Source organism: Aricia agestis, chromosome 20 (assembly GCF_905147365.1).
Source record: "Aricia agestis chromosome 20, ilAriAges1.1, whole genome shotgun sequence".
NCBI classification, from domain to species: domain Eukaryota; kingdom Metazoa; phylum Arthropoda; class Insecta; order Lepidoptera; family Lycaenidae; genus Aricia; species Aricia agestis.
In genome coordinates, this window is record NC_056425.1 from 3,494,968 (window position 1) to 3,510,941 (window position 15,974).

Sequence of the window (15,974 nt, forward strand, 5' to 3'; positions counted from 1 at the left end):
TTTGTAGTTATTACATCAAATATTTCGTAATATGTAATTATTTAAACTGACGTAAATGCACGGGAAAACACAAAATGGGTAGGGAAGTTTGTTCAATAATAATTATGTAATAAAAAATTGCGCCTTCTGTGTATAAAGACGTTTTAGTTTTACAAAATAATCTTAAATTATTTTATTGACTTCCTGCTATTTTTTCAAATAATTTTCAAACTAGGTAGTAGGCGAGGCCTGTCTTTTGTTTTGTAATTTTTGTCTATCAAATTGTATCTAATTTATCAGACAAAGACCGTGTAGGTAGATCATTTTACTATCAGAGTTAGGTTTAACAAAATATTGGTGGTACAGTGTCTTTGAAGGAAATATACCTAGTCTTAACTACTCGTGATATTATCTATTTTGTAACTTCTACGTCAGTAACAGTTATTGTTATTGTGTAATACTGAGCTGTTAGTGACCCAGACCTTATGACGATATCACCAAACTTGTTGTGAAATGGATATTGAACTCTTGTTTTTGTCTATACTTAATAGGTATTGAATGTCTACGACCACAGCGCAAGGTTACACTACAAACATACTTTATTTAAATAATCTAATACAAAAAACCATATCCTTGGAAAAAAACTCGTGGTAGTTATTTACTTCCGTTAATTGAAAATATAAAATACAAACGCCTGTCGAAAATGTTTTACGTGCAATTTTAAAATTGCGAATTATAAATATCAGGCGCTTTTAATGTTCTGTATAAGGCTCAACTCACACTGGGACAAAGACGAAGCGTCGTGACGACGTGACGCGTCATGATTTTCGACTACAGCATATTTGCATCTATTTTTATATTATTTAAGTACGAATTTTCTTCATTATTTAAACTCAAGTTATTCACTATGGTATAACTTACGAACCTTATTTTATAGAACTTATGACCTATCAAATATTTTAGATCCTCTAGGGGCAATACCTTAATTGCTTATCATGTAGTATGTACTAGTACTGCACTTTACATTTATTGAAAGTCGATTTAATAACTTGGTCCCTCGAGCAAGATTCGGTGACCCGTGACGTTAACTTTAGCAAACACTTTTGCAAGGGCGTAAGACAAATAAAAATATGTATATTTGTAAAATATTTTATTGACTAATTAATAAAAAGGTATAAAGAGCCTTATATCTAAGAAATATGTTTGTACAAAACTTAATTAATCATAAATTACTAAAAACAATCTCATGTTTCTTATAAACTAAATTTAAAGGCATTTAGGCTAGGACGAAGGGATATTTCTATTACCTACTTAGTTAAGGATGATAATTTATCTAAAGTCCAAACAAAAATAAAAGTATTTGATAAGCAAATAAATGCTTAGCAGGTTGACCAGCGTCAAACTCTAAAACTGCATTTTCCCTGACAGTACAATATTACAAATATGACGTCATTGCCTACTCCTTGAACAAGTATTTCTGCATATAAGTATCCCATCGTCACCAAAATAACCTTGTTTAAATAATTTTCATTTTAAATTTTGACCAGAATAATAAACAAGAGTTAGATAAGAAAATAAAGACTCCGCAAATGCATGACTATAGCATAATTTTTTATGTTGAAAGTATCGTTGCCATTTTGCGGCATAGATTAAGTAACTAGGCAAGTATAAAAATAGTGGATTGCAGTGCCGGTTTTATCACTACCAGTGCCCTGGGTGAGATGTCTTCGGCGCCCAGGGTGCTGGGAGGGCTAAAACAGGAGAGCCTGCGTCGCCCCTTCTTGTCTGCCATCGCCGCCCCTTTTTATCCGGCGCCCTGGGCGGTCACCTAGCGTCGCCCCCCCTAACGCCGCTACTGACTGGATTGTATGAGTGAGTACAAAGTCTCGACAGCTCTGAGAAAAAGAGTGAGAGAGTAAAAATGAAATTCGTTCATCATTCTAATAACATCGAGGTTATGAAAAGATACTGCACGAAAGAAGGATGACATGACTCTTTTGTCGTAAACATTCGAAATTCAAAGTTTGGAATTCAAATTATTTGCATTTCAAACGTCTAATCTATGAAATAACCTATCAGTATTTTGCTCTATGGTAACGACTTTTTTAAACTACCGGCCAATTACAGCTCGCACTGTGTTCTTCAGTATGTCTGTTATAAGGTCGGTGGTCCTGGCTATTTTTAAGACGATTTGGTCCAGTATGGTGGAAGGCGTGGTGATCATGCCGTCGTTGGGGCTGGACATCATTGGTTTCATGTTGGAAGCGGCGGGAGTGTCCCAGGAGACTGGCGTGAACCTGAAATTGAAAAAAAAGGTGATTAAGGATTTCTGATACAATTTTTTTCTGTGACTATTTTGTTTGTGAAATACGGTAAAATAAATGACTTCTACAAAATGTTTCTACTTTTATATGACGTGGCAAAATAATAGCTGCCGCATTCAGACGAATATTAATAATTACATTTTATTTAATTACAGCTGTTACATAATATTATGTACCTAAAAGCTGAAATTAAATAAACATTTTGAGTTTTGACATTAGCCATATACAATTCTGTGAAACTCTTCATTAAATTGAAGTTTAATTAGAATTAAATCATCGTCATCGTCACTCATGACGTCATCATTTTCCCTCAAAACGACCCTCGACGAAGATGGGTCAAAGTGGGCGTTCTAGTTTTTTTTTTAATAATTTTAACGTAACTATATCGCTAAAGTCATGTTTGGAAATTTTTGAGGAGAGAGTAGAGACAAATAAAACTTCATATTATTTAATTACAAATAATATTTTAATTGAAATATATTAAATAACATTTTCTTAAGTAATAAAATATTTTGATTGGAAAAGAAATTGTTTTAAATGAAAGGTCAAATGATTTCTTATAAAATATAATCCTCCTCCTCCTCCTCCTGTACCTGTTGACTTAGCATGACGCTGTAAATGTTACTTTATGTGACAATAGTCAATATGCAAAGTATGTTGTTTTGTTATTGAAATATGATTCAATGTGAAAACTGAAATATAATAAAAGTTTAACTAAATTAAAATATGATTACTTAAGTAAAAAATGTAACACTTAAAACGAAACAAATATTAAGTATGTATTTTATTTGTAAAATAAATGTAAGTATTAACAATTACTTTTATTTACGACTTCAAGAAAAGAATCGTAATATCCAAGTTCTGTTCAATGTAAGTACCTATGTATAAAAAAATATACAGGGTGTAACAAAAATAAGTGATAATACTTTAGGGTGTGTACGTGTTCCTTGTAGAGAGTTCACTGTGAAAGTAGTAGCGCTGAAAGACGAAAAAAAATTTTCACCTTTGTATGGAGAAACTCGTGACGCTCGGGCCCTTGCCCATACAAAAGTGAAAAAATTTTTTCGTCTTTCAGCACTGCTACTTTCACAGTGAACTCTTTACAAGGAACTCGTACACACCCTAAAGTATTATCACTTATTTTTGTTACACACTGTATATTGTTATAATATGTTCTTTTTTCAAACTTTTCTCAAAACGCTCCATATTCCGCTCCACTTGGGTTTGTATCACTGACGCTCACATGCTAGTGGAACGGGAAATACTACGGTCTTGAGCGTTAGCGTTTTTAACGTCATCTGGAACGCTTTATTATTTACTAAAATGTTATTAATTCAAAATTCATGTTAATCATAAAATTAAATGTGGCGGTCAGAGTCATAAAGTTAGTATACCATAAAGTTAGCCGAATAGAGAAACAAAGGCTGTCACTATCAGTAACACTGCGTGGTAAAAAGAGACGTGTGATACATGACAGCAGCACTTTTTTTTGACGTCCAGTCGGCACGTGCCGCACGTTGACAATTTAATCTCATAGAAATCATGTTCAATGTTTCGGTTACGTTTGACAGCTCGAGATTGTTGCTCTATTCCGCTAGGTATATTAACTTTATGGTCTGAGTGCGGCCGAGACACGTGTCACCGTTAGGGTTGCCAGGTGAGTCACGAATAAATACCGGACAACTCCAAATGCTGGGGTTGTATGGTAGGTCGCAACAGTTTTTAATATTATTATTGCGGTCATAAAATTGTGGCCGCCATATACTATAACTAACATAACGAAATAAAGGTAGGGGCTTCTAAAAAAATTAAAATCACCTAAAACTAGGTACCAGTAAGAGACTTTTCTCAAAATACCGGACATTGTCCTGTCCGGTATTTTGAGAAATGACCGTTTATGACCGTTTATTTTTTACCGGACAGGCTTAGAAAATACCGGACTGTACGCTTAAATACCGGACATCTGGCAACCCTAGTCAGCGTGTGATTGTGCGAGAGTGGCAAAAAGGATAGGCTTGTTAAGTAAACTTTTTTCACTTCCTCTTAACCTCATTATAAATCAAAGTGGCTGTAACTTTATCACCCCGAAGGAAGCGGCAGTAAAAGCTTTCTTGTGTCCGCGTTGTCGCTTCACTTTATTTTATCTCTTCTTTATTTACCTCCTATTTTATTATTGTAGCATTTTAGGCAGGGCCGGACCGTGAGCTTACGAAGCCTTGGGCTGAAACTACTTAGGGCCGCAAGATTTTAACTGTCAGTTCGTAGTACCAACACCTAAATTGTATAAACCTTGATCTTAGGATTCTCATGGATACCAACAATTATTTTTATAAAATTATGAATTATTTCGCATTATCGTCTATTTTTGACTTGACTTAGCTGGGGGGCGGAGGCCCTTGAACTCATGGGGTCCTGGGCTTAAGCCCAAATAGCCATTTATTACGGTAGATCCAGCCCTGATTTTAGGGTTCCGTACCCGAAGAGCATTACTGACGTGTGAAACAGACAGATGACTGTCTAATGTTTATTTGTCATTTGGTCCGTATTTCTGTCCATGACGCGACGTCTTCACGCTTGAATGAACCGATGAGGATGAGGTTTGCTATATAAATAATTTGAATCCCAGAAAAACGCAAAGGAATTTTTGGATAAACAAATGAACGATAGAGAAAAACCTATTATAATCTGTCATAAATTTAATGTACCATCGAGGAAGTTGATTCCTATGACAGACCAACGTTATTTGGTCGAATATGTCAATTCACTGTTCATTGTGATCTGTCAGCTGGGTTTGACGTAACGCAACCAAACTACCACAAACTACTTAGGTCCCCGATTTGCATAGGAATCAACTTATCCGATAGCACATACAATTAAGCTAACGACTGGAGCTTACGTTATTATGTAGATAATTGTCATTCAGTAGTGGGCGTATCCTCATTCATCATTTCCATACAATGCGCGTATGTGAAAGTCATGACACAGTGATGTCGCGTTGTACTTTCTATGTTTTGTTTACTCTCATCGCAAATATCCTACTACCCTGATTCCCATCTAGGTATTTATAATACTATGTGGCCAAGCTGTAGTTATTTAGAAATAAGTATGAATATAGTAACGTACTTGGCTGCGTTCCAGATGACGTTAATTTTGACCAAAACGCTCAAAACGTCCCCTTCTGCCGTTCCCTTTGGCGACCGGGGTCGTTTTGATCACGGTTATGACGTCACTCATGACGTCATCATTTTCGCTCAAAACGACCCTTGACGAAGATGGGTCAAAGTGGGCGATCTAGTTTTTTTTTAATTTTAACGTAACTATATCGCGAAAGCCATGTACGGAAAGTTTTCAGGAGAGAGTAGAGACAAGAAAACTTTATACTTATTATTTCATTACAAATAATATTTTAATTAAATTACATTTAATGAAATACTTTGATTGGAAAATAAATTGTTTTAAATAAAAGGTCAAATGATTTCTTATAAAATATAATAATTAATACTAATTTTCATCTCTTCTATACTTACCTGTTGACTTACTCGTACTTGACTAAGCATTAAGCGGTATTGTTACCAGCTAACGTTTATACAGTGTGTAACAAAAATAAGTGATAATAATTTAGGGGTGTACGTGTTTCTTGTAGAGATTTCACTGTAAAAGTAGCAGCGCTGAAAGACGAAAAAATTTTTTCACTTTTGTATGGACAAGGGCCCGAGCGTCACGAGTTTCCCCATACAAAAGTAAAAATAAAATTTTGGTATTTCAATGCTGCTACTTTCACAGTGAACTCTCTACAAGGAACACGTACACACCCTAAAGTATTATCACTTATTTTTATTACACCCTGTATGTATATTGTGACAATAGTCAATATTCAAAGTATGTGGTTTTGTTATTAAAATATGATTCAATGTGAAAACTTTTGAGTTTTGACTTTTATTATATTTGTATAATAAAAGTTTAACTATATTAAAATATGATTACTTAAGTAAAAAAAATGTAATACTAAAAACGAAACAAATATAATACCTATTATGTATTTTATTTGTAAAATAAATGTAACTATAAACAATAAAATTACTTTTATTTACGACTTGAAGAAAAGGATCGTATAGCATTATAGGTTTATGGATCGTAATATCCAAGTTCGGTTCAATGTACCTATGTATAAAAAAAATTATAGTTCTTTTTTTAAACTTTTCTCAAAACGCTCAAAACGATCCATATTCCGTTCCACTTGGGTTTGTATCACTAACGCTCACATGCTAGTGGAACGGGTAAAACTACGGTCTTGAGCGTGAGCGTTTCTAACGTCATCTGGAACGCGGGGCTTATTACACGCCAATCAAGCCATTGTCAACATGTCATTAATTGAATTAAGAATTATTTATTATGATAATTATCTACTGAGACCGCGTACTAAGCAAAAATAAGTTTTGTTTAAATCTGTAAGTAAGTATAAGTCAAAATTCTTGCGGCCTGCAAATCCTGCAATCCATCAAAATATATTACATTTATTACTTTCATATAAATAATGATTATTAAGTAAATATTATATTATAATAATGACAATGCCTCCGTGGTCTAGTGGTTAGAGCGTCGCTCTCGACTTCGGAGGTCGTGGGTTCGAATCCCGCGTTGGAAACATGTAATTTCCAAGTTTGGTTAGGACAATGCAGGCTGATCACCTGATTGTCTGACAAGTAGATGATCCATGCGTCGGATGGGCATGTAAAAAGTCGGTCCTGCGCCTGATCTCTCGCCAGTTGTGTCGGTCTTCCGTCCCACTGGGTTATGAGAGTAAAGGAATAGAGAGTGCTCTTGTGTACTGCGCACACACTTGGGCACTATAAAATTACTCCTGCGTACCTGGTCTGGTTTCAATGAAACCGGCCACCGTCACCGAAACCGGTGTGGGAGCTATTATTATTATTATTATAATATCATTATTTATATTAAAGTTATAAATTTTATAATATTATGCTAAGCAGACCGCTTCTAAATTATGACGGTTGATATATTATTTTGGTATAAAGTATTGTTTTATAAGTTTAACAATAAATATGCAGCATTTACTAGTATTCACAATATTATATTGACTACAGCTATAAAACGTGATAGGCTATTTATAATAATGACTATGTACCTAGACTTTACGATAAACAAGCACATCCAGGTGGTTCTCATTACCATTCTCGACTGTTGCTAATAATAATTTATAAATTATGATAATTTATAATACAATTTATTACTTATTACAATAAATCGTAATCTTAAACGTGCACAAGGTGTATTTTAATTAACCGACTTCCAAAAACGACGAGGTTATATGTTCGGCTGTGGATATATATATTTTTGACCGACTTCCAAAAAGGAGGAGGTCATACGTTCGGCTGTATGTATTTTTTTTTTATGTATGTTCAACGATCACTCAGCCGTTTGTGGTCCGATTTACAAAATTCTTTTGGGTTTGATTAGGGGACGATAGGGAAGGAAATTGGGCCTCCGGTAAACTCACTCACTCGGCGAAACACAGCGCAAGCGCTGTTTCACGCCGGTTTTCTGTGAGAACGTGGTATTTCTCCGGTTGAGCCAGCCCATTCGTGCCGAAGCATGGCTCTCCCATGTATAAATATCTTGTGAGTGAAAAAGACAAGAGCCATAATATTATGGCCTTTTTATTGAGGAGCAAGGAATTGATTCAACGAACAATAGCAAGTTCTTTAATCTAACGAATAGAAGAATTCCTTAATGATTCAGTTTATCTCAATTAATAATAATTATTAAAGTATTACGTTGTATGGAACTAGTAAACAATAAACAGACTCATTAACAATAAAACTAATTGTTGGAAAAAAAATGTACAGCTAACGAGGTGCTTCCGACTACGCCTACAAACTCGCCCTTATTATTTTAGAGTAAAGGGCATTGAGTAACTTTGTATGGACCTGTGGCGTCATTTTTTTTTCCAGCGGCCAGGGATTAAACCAATACTATTTTGTAGCACTACATTAGAGAAACATATATTAGTAATTAAAATTGTTCTAAGTAATATCGGAGCTGAGCTACGATTATTTTAGTATATTTATTTTTGCGCCTTATGTTCACAAAATCAATAGCAATTAACGTTACTTTATGGAGCTATCCTTAACAAACAGGTATAGATAGGGTATATTAATCTGTTGGATATAATATATTTCTCACTGGCTATTGCCCACGACTTCGTCCGCGTCAAATGTATGAATAATTTTTCATACATATTTTCACACTGGGTTTAACTCTCGTCCGACTAAAATATAGCCAGACTTGAGACTTTCACTAGACAGTGGTTTTCAAACGGCCGGATGCAATATTAGGCAATTAAAATTATTGTTCTTGTGTATTAATGTGTTGTAGGTAAAATTACTCTAGGGTATTGTTCCCATAATATAATGTCGATTATTTCCACTATTTAGCGAATTTTGGCCATAGTTCAGTCATAATTCATAAACGTCGGACGCCACCTTTCGGCAGAATTTTAGTCTGGCTTTTAATCTACTGCCCGGCTCATACACGTGGAGCTGCAGAAATGTTTTATAGAATACTAGCGACCCACCCCGGCGTCGCACGGGTATAAAATATATCGCCACTGAAAAAAATACTTATTAAAATCGATAGCCGATATCGATAAGATCTTCACGTGGTCTACTTCTTATCTGTGCCAAATAACACAAAAATTGCTCCAGTAGTTCGCGAGATAAGCCCTTTCAAATAATTTCCCCCATTTTTTTCCCCATTCTCCTATTAGTCTTAGCGTGATAAAATAAAACATATAGCCTCAATAAATGGGCTATCTAATACTGAAATAATTTTTCAAATCGGACCAGTAGTTCCTGAGATTAGCGCGTTCAAATAATTTTCCCCGTTTTTTCCACATTTTCCTCTATTTCTTCGCTCCTATTAGTTTTAGCGTAATAAAATATAGCCTATAGCCTTTCTAGATAAATGGGCTATCTAACACTGAAAAAATCATTAAAATCCGTAGCGTAGTTTTAAAGATAAAAGGGAACAAAGGGACATGAGGGAACTCTCTCTCATAAAAAAACTCATTTAATGACGGTGCGTAGATGTATGTTGGTTAAGTTATTCTAAAATGTACGAATAACTAAAAATAAAAATAAATGATGAAATTAATTTTATTTGCATCTATATCTACAGGTTGTAACAAAACTAAGTGATAATACTATTACGTGCTAGGGTTCGAAAGATTTGGATAGAAAGACCTGCTCACTCTCTTGAAGACTTTATTCATGAGCACTAGGTCTCAAGGGCGTCGCCAGCCGATGGCGCAGGGGGGGAGCAAGTTGACTTAACCTACTACAGTCTACAATTCATACTTTACACACTCTCTATAAATGAGAAAAGTAGGTATGAATTGTAGGTAAAGTCGCCAGCACCTGAAGCTTTTCACTCGTACTACGAGCCTTAAATCTATTACCAGATTTTAATATTATAGTGGTCATTGTTCGCATTATATTTGGCAACTTTTTTTAGAGTCTCTAGGGGTGGGGGGCAGCTGCCCTCCTGCCCCCCCCCCCCCCCTGGCGACGCCCTTGCTAGGTCTATACAAAGCACTATGTCCAATACGCTAAGCACTATCACTGTCCTAGGTCGTAGCCAAGTCGTAGGTTCACTGGTTCACTCACTATTGATCACTTGTTTTCACTCCGAAGTCGCCTTGATGATAGCTCGTATTGAACTGAATTTCGGCCCGTCCTCCTGTGACAATTTATATGCGTCGAGGCGAGCCCTACACTGTACGAGAACATTCCCTCCCGAATGTACACAATTCGCGTAAACAAGTGTGGAATGTTTCTACAAAGTTCGAGCATGTTCACGCGCACCTAACGTCATCTAGTATAGAGTAGGGGATTTATGTTGTCTGTATAGTGTGTCCCCTCGATAAGGTTCGCTGGATCTGTGTGTTCGTACTTCGTAACAATACTTTAGCTAGAGTATATATTATTATGTGTCCCTTGTATAGAGTTCACTGTGAAAGAAGCAGCGCTGAAAGACATTTTTTTTGTGATTTGCATGGGCAAGCGCCCTGGAGTTACGAGTTTCCCCATACAAAAGTGAAAAAAAATGTTCTCTTTTAGCGCTACTACTTTTACACTAAACTCTATACACGAGACTCATACACAGTACACACCCTAAAGTATTATCACTTAGATTTATTATAACCTGTATACTAATATTATGAAGCTGAAGTGTTTGTGTGATTGAAAGTGCTAATCTCAGGAACTGCTTGTTCGTTTTAAAAAAATATTTTTGTGTTGGATAGCCCATATATCGAAGAAGGCTTTAAGCTAATAAATAATGCTGTTTTTTTATTTTCCTGAGTATTCATGTTATGATTGAATTTACTTTTAGTTGAAAATACGAACTTAAAATGCCTAATATCTCGGCTCCGATATAGTTTAGCTGTATGTCCCCTACTATGTCCCCCATAATAAAGTTTACTCCCCTTTATATGTTCTTTCATAATATGCTGGTTTGGTGAGTGGCTGCGAAATTTGAAAATGACGCCAATATTACCCAAACCCCTTTCCAATTCTGAATTTAAGATGGAGCCACTAAATTGAAATAAAGTGCATTATAGGACTTCTGCACCATAACTGCTGCACTTAGAGACGAATATCAATTACTGAAGCCCCATACATTATCTGTCAAATTCTTCATTAAATTGAAGCTTAATCATCATCATTAAATGTGAATAAGAGAGCGGCCGTTAGGTTAGCCTATCTTGTTATAAATTATATACTATAGATATTATCTTCAATTTCGTACAAAAGTTCGTATAGAAAATAAAAATTAATTTAATTTAACATAAATTGAAATTAAGGCATACTCGTAATTACTAGTTATCTACTAACAGAGTTTTACAGACTACCGAATGTAGATTTGAAAAACAACAGTTTAATTATTTAAAGTAGGCGACGAAGGGGGCTCCAAGACGACAAATTTTATTGTGCAATATTATTGACCGTCTAGGGTTAGTATTGAACGCACCCGCCTTTTAATCTTATTGTCAAATAAATTATTCTTCAATATTGGTTGTCTAGGGAGTAGACGCCCACTTATAATAGTTAGTTAAGATACGGCAATTATTGATATTTAAATCGCGCATTATTTTAAAATGAAACTATTTATTATACAACAAACTGTTATTATTTTAACAGCAAAATACTGCCGTATTTTATACAGATAATATAATTTATTTTTGGTTGATGGTTGCATTGAAGTGAACAAGTTTTTCTAGTTTGGATTTTTGTAGTTTTCCCCAAAAACTGTATTAATAGTTGATCTTAATGAACAATGGAAGACTGATGGAAACAAAAACCTTAATTATAATATGACGTTTATAATAATTAGAAGTAAATATTTTATAATTAACTGTTATCACAGCTCTAAATCTAGTAAGAATAATAAGGTGTACGTACATTAAATATTTAAATAAATAAATGGTTAGATTTTACTAGCAGTAACTACTAACTAATGAAAACGAAATCTATGCGTAACATAGAGCAGATAATATTTGAGAGACGAGAAAGGACTTATGATAATTTTTTTACAGGCTTGGCCCACCACACATTCCCACCACTGTATCTCTTCTGTCGCCAGGATCGACTGCGGTATCCAACCACGAAGGGGTTTAAGTGGTTGGATACTGCAGTCGATATGATCTCAGGGAGCCCGAGGGACATGCTAAAGCTGTCTTGGGACCCGTAACGAATTTAATCAGAAGAAGATAGGAGGAGTAGGAAATATACAGTTTTCCCTCCCCATAAAAAGTGGGAGACAGCATAAAGTCTAGTTTCTTATTGGTCTTTCTTACCTGGTGGGTGCAGTAGCTGGTCTCATGGTGGTGGTAGGCCGCGTGGTGGTGACTGGCCGTGGGGTGGTGACGGGCCGTGGGGTCGGCACCGCCGACGACGGGCTCCCCATAATCAGGTCGCCATCATCACCGAACCTGGAATAAATTGGAGGTAAATAAATAAAGATTCGTGCCATTCTATCTTATTGCTATCTATACCTGTCTGTACTAATATTATTAATGCTAAAGTGTGTTCATCTATTTGTCTGTCTGTCTTATATCTCTTTACGTTTGGTAATGGAGACATTTTGAGTCCCCGGAAAGGTTTTATGTCTCTGACAGTAGTGCAAGATGTGTATCTTAGCTAGTTAGCCTAAAATAAACACATAACTGTGCAATGAAGTTGCGGGCTAGTATGGGTCTGGGTTATATAGGTGGTAGGTATGATATATGCATAACCTAATGGTTGTCCAGTCTTGCTATTAGTGATGGGAGTCGTCTCACACCAGCCGGCAGCCACCACTAATAGCAAGACTTAATACAAGATTAGACGTGGGAGAACCATGCTTCGACACGAATGGGCCGGCTCGATCGGAGATATACCACGTTCTCACAGAAAACCGGCGTGAAACAGCGCTTGCGCTGTGTTTCGCCGAGTGAGTGAGTTTACCGGAGGCCCAATCCCTTACCCTATTCCCTTCCCTACACTCCCCTATTCCCTTCCCTTCCCATCCCTACCCTACCCTCCCCTATTACCCTATTCCCTCTTAAAAGGCCGGCAACGCATCTGCAGCTCTTCTGATGCTACGAGTGTCCATGGGCGACGGAAGTTGCTTTCCATCAGGTGACCCGTTTGCTCGTTTGCCCCCTTATTTCATTAAAAAAAAAACTAATAGCAAGGACCAAAATAGACTGCCCCTTCGCTAGTATGTTGCTGCTTTTCTGCGAGGCATGTCTTATTCCTGCAGTAGAGAGCCAATTCTTAACAAAACATAGTTTCCTATCCCATTAGTTATTAGTACATAGTACCTACATCATTTGTATATTAAAGTCAAATCATAAGATGATTTAGGACGATGTATATGATCATTATAACGACATAATTAATCCTAGAGGCTTGTGAAAATATTACCTAATCTAGAAATGTAAGATCTCAGCAAAACACTAAGTAGGCGCATGGCATCAATGGTTTGTGGTCCTTTCTAAACTGCCGTGGGAAAAGCTGCTATGCGAATGTTGCCTTAAACCATTGTGTAAGCTGTCGATAAGTGAATATAATACTCCCGATTTTTTGACGGATTAACACAATGTATAGGAAATATTATTACGCAAAGTTCGAAGCCAGGGGGCGCTACTATCACATACAGTAAATAATCCTCAGAACAGGAAAATAAGATAATCCGACCGAAATCTGACATGTTGCACACAGCACACGTCATTTCAAAATATTAATTGTAAATTATTGTAATGATAAAAGACGACCGAATGTTTGTTTATATTCTTTCATGTAAAAAGGAGTATGTTTTTAAATGTATGGAGTCTGGTCCAAATTTCCACTACTAACGAGACCTATTATATTATAGTAAAATTGACAACTAAATACTGAATCATTATAACCAGACCGCAATCAAAAATACACTGTCAGTGAAAAGTTTTGGCTGAATGAAAAGTCATGTTCTTTTACAATAGAATTTTTATAATCTAGAGTTTTAACTACAAATAAATAATTTAAACACTATAATATCATCTATCTATCTGTAGAAATCAAAATTTATTTAAAATTTTGATGTCTCACTAAAACTATATTTTTGTATTGAAATGTTTGTGGAAATTTAGGGAATTCAGAAGTTAAAGATATATCACGAAGTTCACTCGGTCATCTTTTTTTTTTTTTATGAAATAAGAGGGCAAACGAGCAAACGGGTCACCTGATGGAAAGCAACTTCCGTCGCCCATGGACACTCACAGCATCAGAAGAGCTGCAAGTGCGTTGCCGGCCTTTTAAGAGGGAAAAGGGTAATAGGGGAGGGTAGGGAAGGGAAGGGAAGGGAATAGTTGAGGGTAGGGAAGGGAATTGAGCCTCCGGTAAACTCACTCACTCGGCGAAACACAGCGCAAGCGCTGTTTCACGCCGGTTTTCTGTGAGAACGTGGTATTTTCGAGCCGGCCCATTTGTGCCCAAGCATGGCTCTCCCACGTATAGCATCTGGTTACAATATAAGAATTTGCAACTTTTTACAACAAAAGTTACAGTGGGAAGGCTATAATACCATCAACATAGAGAGATATTTCATACCCGTATAAGGAAGTGAACCTTATTACTATGTACTGTACATAGGAATTTATTATAATACGCTAGACTAGAATATTTGTAATGGAAGATGAAATATCTGCATTATAAATTATCTTGCAAGTTGCATCACAAATGACGCATTCGTATATATACGCATCTTATAAGAACACTGAATAGGTGTTACTTTAATAAATCTTTATTAAATACTAATAATTACCTTTAAAATAATATATTATAATTATACTAGCTGTCCCGATGAACTTCGTGTCACTTAACCTTCCCTGGACTTCTACGAATATTTTAAGACTAAAATTAGCCCAATCCGTTCAGCCGTTTTCGAGTTTTAGCGTTACTAACACAATTGAAAATTCTTTTTTTTTTTTTTAAATAGATAATTACTGTATTATAAATAAGAACAACCTTATTGGTTTCGAATTAGCTTCGAAAGTACCTACTAGGCCGATTTCTATGCATGCATAGACATAATATAAAAGTAGACGACGGAGAAGGATGAATGATACATTTTTAACGCGAACGGAGCCGCGCGCAGGTTTTAGTATTAAAATTTTATATGAACACTGGCTTAGACAGCTGCAAGCAGTAATTATTAGTTTATAACCTGTTTTATAGTTATCACTTTGATATTAAACTATTTTGTTTTATGTAATGTTTAGGTACTTATAGCAAACAACAAAGCTATCTATAAATTTTTTGAAGTGAAAACTTTTTAGGGTTCCGTATCCAAAGGGTAAAAACGGGACCCTATTACTGAAATTTCCATGTCTGTCCGTCTGTCTGTTCGTCTAGCTGTCTGTCCGTCTGTCTCCAGGCTATATCTCAAGAACCGCTTTAGCTAGACTTCTGAAATTTTCACAGATTGTGTATTTCTGTTGCCGCTATAACAACAAACACTAAAAACAAAATAAAATTTATATTTTAGGGGGCTCCCATACAACAAAACACAATTTTTAGCCTATTTTTGCTCGATAACGGTACGGAACCCTTCGTGCGCGAGTCTGACTCGCACTCAGCCGATTTTTTCACTTAACGCCGGCACCCCCACCAGAGAACAAACCATTTTGATTTACAATAACTTAAAAATTGTTTTCTAATAAAGCTTGGGTTGTCTTTTTCGCACAACGATATTCATTTTTAGGGTTCCGTACCCAAAGGGTAAAAACGGGACCCTATTACTGAGACTTCGATGTCTGTCCGTCTGTCACCAGGCTGTAACTCAAGAACCGCTATAGCAAGACTTCTGAAATTTTCACAGATTGTGTATTTCTGTTGCCGCTATAACAACAAAATATAATATAGTTCTTGCAATCTATGAGCGCGCGGCGCCTTTAGTTGTGTTGGTGACCATATCTATACACGCGTACTGTATGTATGGCTCGCTCGCTACTGACTGCTCCGTTAGGTACGCCGTACGCGCACTAACGAAAATGTCTATTCGTATTTCCAACTACAAATAAAGGCTACGCGCGCTCGTAGATTGCAAGAACTATACTAAAAACGCAAT

The 15,974-nt window shown here is 36.0% G+C and overlaps 1 protein-coding gene across 1 annotated transcript in view; it reads right to left on the reverse strand.

Moving 5' to 3' along the window:
* Positions 1 to 1,114: 1,114 nt before the first annotated feature.
* LOC121737224 overlaps positions 1,115 to 15,974 on the reverse strand; it is a 52,207-nt gene continuing 37,347 nt past the window's right edge. Inside the window, exons 4-5 of the mRNA XM_042128833.1 lie at positions 12,181 to 12,315; positions 1,115 to 2,276 (exon numbers count right to left, since the gene is read on the reverse strand). Of these exons, the coding sequence (XP_041984767.1) occupies positions 2,090 to 2,276; positions 12,181 to 12,315 (322 nt within the window). The 3' untranslated portion in view covers positions 1,115 to 2,089. The remainder of the gene's footprint in view (positions 2,277 to 12,180; positions 12,316 to 15,974) is intronic.